The sequence below is a fragment of the Corvus kubaryi genome, unplaced genomic scaffold (genome assembly GCF_017639235.1).
Source record: "Corvus kubaryi isolate FWS band 111438036 unplaced genomic scaffold, C.kubaryi_AGA036_p1.0 74, whole genome shotgun sequence".
NCBI lineage: Eukaryota > Metazoa > Chordata > Aves > Passeriformes > Corvidae > Corvus > Corvus kubaryi.
Genome location: NW_024582061.1, coordinates 13,355,374 through 13,360,544, shown reverse-complemented (window position 1 = coordinate 13,360,544; position 5,171 = coordinate 13,355,374). Strand labels below are relative to the sequence as shown.

Below are 5,171 nucleotides of genomic sequence, written 5' to 3'. Positions count from 1 at the left end.
TTCCTTTTCCCCTTTCCTTTTCCCTTTTCCTTTTCCCCTTTCCTTTTTCTCTCTCAAAAAGTCACTACTTCTGGAGGGCTTTTATTCCTAACTGCTGTTGTTGCTATAGGAACCGGGAAGAGCAGAACCTGGTAGCTTATCCTCATGATGGAAAAATTTACTTCTGCACCTCTCGGGACATCCCCCCTGAACACGAGCTTCTCTTCTATTACAGCCGGGACTACGCACGACAGCTTGGTAAGTAAGAGCTCATTTTGTTGGTTTTGCAGGGAATGGTCAGCTTGAATTCCCTTTCAGTGCTATCTCTGGGCTATGTGACTTGGGAGTGCATTATGTTCCTTCTCAGTTCCTACTGGTGCATATCATAGGTTCCTTTTACATTTCATGACTACAGAGTACCATCATTTAAAAGAAACAATTCCCTATTTAATTCCACTGATCAGGAGTAAAAGATCACAGTTTTGAAGAAAAAGCATTTTAATTCTGTCCATCCAGGGCTAAGGGAGTTTTGGAGCTGAAGATGTTCCTGCTCTCCACCACCTTGGGTTGTGATAATTAAGATTTGGTGGAGCTGTGCTCAAAACTGTTCCAAAGTTTGGCCCCTCAAAACATTTCACATTATCTACCTGAAACAGTTGGAAAGCAACACCAGAGCTGAAAAGAACAAAGGTGAAAATCTCTGCACCTGGCTTTGCTACCACAGACAAAATGTTAATGTGGACCTTGTTCAAGCTCTGTTAGGTCTTACTGTGCCTCATTGCAAGTGATGCTTTTGTGCCCAAAGGTGTCCCTGAACATCCAGACGTGCACATCTGCCACTGCGGGAAGGAATGCGCTTCCTATGCGGACTTCAAGGCCCATTTGAGTAGCCATATTCACAACCACCTCCCCAGTCAGGGGCACAGCAGCAACCACGGGCCAGGCCACGGCAAGGAAAGGAAGTGGAAGTGCTCCATGTGCCCCCAGGCTTTCATCTCCCCTTCCAAGCTGCACGTGCACTTCATGGGGCACATGGGCATGAAGCCGCACAAGTGCGATTTCTGTAGCAAAGCTTTCAGCGATCCGAGCAACTTACGGACACACCTCAAGATCCACACAGGTGAGGGCTCAGGGCTTCGTACAGATGCCTGTGCGAAGACAGGGGAGAGTGTGAAGGTCAAGTTACAGGCCAGCAATAGACAGTGTAGATATTTTTGCCTCTTTTTTTTCAGTATTCCCTATTGGGAATTACAAAATGCAAATTACAAAGCTGAAAAAGGGAATAAAATTGGGAGTTCAGTGCTCTCAAGTCAAGCATAGGAAGCTGTAGGCTCAGTACTCAGGAGTTTTAATGAACTGATCAAGTACAAATGTGGTATACACAACCACGGAATACTCAGTGGGGTGGGATTCAAGTGGTATTCAAACTTAGTCTGAACTCAGTAGCATGCTGGGGTTTTGAACTATTTCTGGCAAAGAATAGCAGAAGTACTGATAAGTGGAAAAATGGGATAAAACATAGAAGTTATCAAAGGGCCAGTGAGGCTTGTACCTGTGTGTTTGCTAGATAAGAGAATTTGTTTTTGTAGACAAAGGCAGTGCAGTGCATCAAATGTGATTGGGCTCCAGTAAGGCATCAGATACAATTCCTGTGGGAATCAGTGGAGATAGGAATGCACTAATGTACAGTAACTAGATGGTTACCATGGTTACTATTACAAAGGAAGCTACCATTGTTTTTACTGAAGAATTCATCTTGGATAACACTAGTCTTTTTAAGTTTTTGCCTGAATCTCTTGGTGGAAAAATGTACAGACCTGCTGGGGGTGTTTTGTTGTCCAGAACAGTTGGGGTGGACAAGAAGCAGAGAGCCTGCCTCACAGGAAAGGCTGGCTGACCACAAGCACTGGAGAAACAAGAATCAGTGGTGTTTAGAAGGACAAAGTGCAGAAAGGTGCATCACTCTAGGGCATCAGTAGTTTGAAACAGTATCATGACTTTGTTTTTTTGGCTTGGGGGCATATGGAGTAGGGAATGAAAAGCTTTGGGAATGATCAAGTCAGATGCCTGGTTTTTTGCATAGCTAAATATAGACTGGAACTAAGTAGGCCTTTATGCTGAGTCTGAAGGAACTGCAGGGGAAAACAGGTCCTGTTCACAAATAATTTGCTTTTCTTCAGGGTAAGATTTAATTTTTCAGCAGTGGTCAGGCTTGTTTGCTTACTGCATTTCTTGGGGCACTGAGTGCCAATCTGTGGGTGTCCATGTGTGCTCCTAGGTCAGAAGAACTATCGCTGCACCCTCTGTGACAAATCGTTCACGCAGAAGGCTCACCTGGAGTCGCACATGGTCATCCACACTGGGGAGAAGAACCTCAAGTGCGATTACTGTGAGAAGCTCTTCATGCGGAGGCAGGACCTCAAGCAGCACGTCCTCACTCACACACAGTAAGTGACCTCACAGGAGCTGTGTGACTGGCCAGTGCAAGAAACAACGAGGCTGAACAGCCCGAGACAGAATCTCTAGGTTGCAAATAGTTTGGCCTAGGGAGCATAGATGGGTTCATCCTCTGAAATGACAGAGAATTCAGAAGTCCTTGTTTCACTGGCTGCAGTTGTGGAGTTCTAGTGTTTGGAGTATTTCAGTGACACAGTAAATTCCAAGCGTGCTCCTTGTGTTGTGAAATGGCAGTCTGGAGCATTCATCATTTTGAAGAGAAAGGGGGTCGTTTGATTTACATTTCTTTGCTGAGAACTGTTTCCACGTCCCAGTGTGACCACAAAAGACATAAACTTCTCAGTGCTATTGTCACCGAGTACCTTGTTAGTGAACTCCACCTGTTTGCCCTCGGGGTGTGGTGCAGCTGTTCTCAGCCCCTTCCTCCCTGCAGCTCTCCTGCTCCTGTAGGCAGATCCCTACCCACAGCTCTCTGCCAGGCCAGGTCTTTTGCTCTGAGAATCTCTCCATCCTGTACATTTACTCCCAGTCCAAGGTCCTCCCTTAAATGCTACCTGCCCAAAGCTATCTCCTTCGCTTATTTCATTTTCAGCATCTGGTTTTTGTACTCACTTGGAATCTGTTGCTACTTCTGTCATGCTGCCTAGGAGACAGTGTAGTGCAGCCAGCACTGAGTGAGACAGACACAGACTCACTTTGCTGCTTGTTCCTACAGCCTGAGCCAGGAGCACTACTGCTGGGAGGTATTTTGCAGTGTCATTACAGAATTTGTTGCAGTCTGGTAAGCTCCTCTGCTTAGCATTTACAGACTGAGGGTTGTTAACATGCAGCAGCCTTGTTTCCTTATTTGTTCTTCCCTGCCCCCTCCCCGCCCCGCCTTATGTAGGGTGGGAAGGAAACTGACCTTTTCATCCAAGAGCAATATATCTGTCCTTGCTAAACCATGGACCTTAATCAGCATTTTAATACCAGCTGCCTTGTGGCAGGAGCAAACTCACTTTTTTGTGTCTTGCAGAGAACGGCAGATCAAGTGCCCCAAGTGTGACAAGCTGTTCCTGAGGACAAATCACCTGAAGAAGCATCTCAATTCACATGAAGGAAAGAGGGACTATGTCTGTGAAAAATGCTCCAAGGCTTATCTAACCAAATATCACCTCACGCGACACTTAAAAATATGTAAAGGCCCCACATCCAGTCTGTCAGCCCCAGAGGAGGAAGAGGAGGAGGATTCAGAGGAGGAATTAATAGACTCTATGAGGACTGAAGACTGTAGGATTAACAATGGAGTCTATTCAACAGGTGACGCTCTCTCTGGACACAAATGAAGAAGAGAGGGAAACTTTCTTGGATATTATAACTAAGGAAGGAAAAAACCCTCTTCCTTGTTTCCCCAGTCACCAGTGTATGTCAGGTGAGGAGTTTTCCTTCTGTTTTGGTCTCTGCCCTACCACCACTTAATATAATCTGTAGCCAGAACACTGAACAAGACTGGATCATGCACGTACAAGTGAAGAGTTGCAAAGAAGGAAATGTGAGGCAAGGTTTTTTTCACACACTCTGTGCATACTTCTTTTCCAAATCACTCAGATTAGTCCATCCAGTGCTGGGACACGTGACACACCTTGCATAACCCTCTGAGCAAAGAGCCACAAACCAGAAACGTAGCTGAGGGATTGCAGTGACCTGTAAGCCAACTGTCCTTAACTGCCCAAGCTGTGACATGAAGAGAAACAAACAAAAAATGGTGGTGGCCAGTGATGTATTTTAGAACTTTTTAACTGAAGGATGTGGTTTGGCACAAAGCAAAGACTTATCAATGCTCAGGTTTCCTTCTTAAAACAAAACCACCTGGTTTAAAAAAAAAAAAAAAAAAAGGCCAGTGAAATCAGCACTTGGCAAACAAAGTAATTACCCCACTACAGAAAAATCAGACTTGGTTTTTGGAGAACAGTTATCACCTTTTCTTCTCCCTCAAGTTCTCAGCCCATGGAAGCAGGTGAAGAGATAAAGACTGTATGAACTCAGTAAGATACAGGGGCTTACAGCTGATCAGGCAGTGTTTACAGTATATGCTATTCCTTGTGCTGTAAACCTTTTACCACCTAGAATCATGGGAGGGTTTGCTGCTAATATTATTTATGGAATGAAGATTATTACATTTGGTTGTTTTCTTTTGAAATAATTAAAAATGTGGCTCTTCTCTAATGTTCTTTTTTAATATTTACATATGCTGAAAACATTCTATTTCTGACATTGATGCTATGAGAAATAACACCACTTTTTAATCATCTGCCTCTCCCAAGCTTTCCTGGGACATGGTCTGTGTAGGAGAACCTCCATGACCTGGGGCAGCTAAAGAACTGTAAAGTTGCTGTGTCACTCCTCTGGCTGTGCTGCAAAAGAAGATTCAGCTGTGCTCTGTTCTCTAACAAGGGAAGGGGAGGTTCCCTTGGGAAAGAGGCTCTGCTTCTGGCCCTAAATGGCCCAAGCTCAGCTGTACCTCTCCCTGTACACTGCAGTTCCTAGAGAGCTCCCAGGGTTCTTGAAACCTGAAAATGCTTACCTCACATCAGTATGTGACTAAAAAGCTCCAGAGGGAGGTTCTGGGATCTTGGTAAGTCAAGGGAAACGTGTTGCTTCCAGTAATGCAACTTGTTCCAAAACCAAAAAGTGACTTTGAGAGCTACAGTGCCAATTACATTACTAGAGGTAGAGATAAATCACTTACCCTCAAA

At 44.7% G+C, this 5,171-nt stretch overlaps 1 protein-coding gene across 3 annotated transcripts in view; it reads left to right on the top strand.

Moving 5' to 3' along the window:
* Positions 1 to 4,641, top strand: part of PRDM4 (PR/SET domain 4) — a 16,716-nt gene extending 12,075 nt beyond the window's left edge. For all 3 annotated transcript variants that reach the window (XM_042050628.1, XM_042050625.1, XM_042050626.1), the window contains exons 8-11: positions 110 to 237; positions 785 to 1,099; positions 2,258 to 2,426; positions 3,452 to 4,641. In XM_042050628.1, the coding sequence (XP_041906562.1) occupies positions 110 to 237; positions 785 to 1,099; positions 2,258 to 2,426; positions 3,452 to 3,761 (922 nt within the window). In that variant the 3' untranslated portion in view covers positions 3,762 to 4,641. The remainder of the gene's footprint in view (positions 1 to 109; positions 238 to 784; positions 1,100 to 2,257; positions 2,427 to 3,451) is intronic.
* Positions 4,642 to 5,171: the final 530 nt, after the last annotated feature.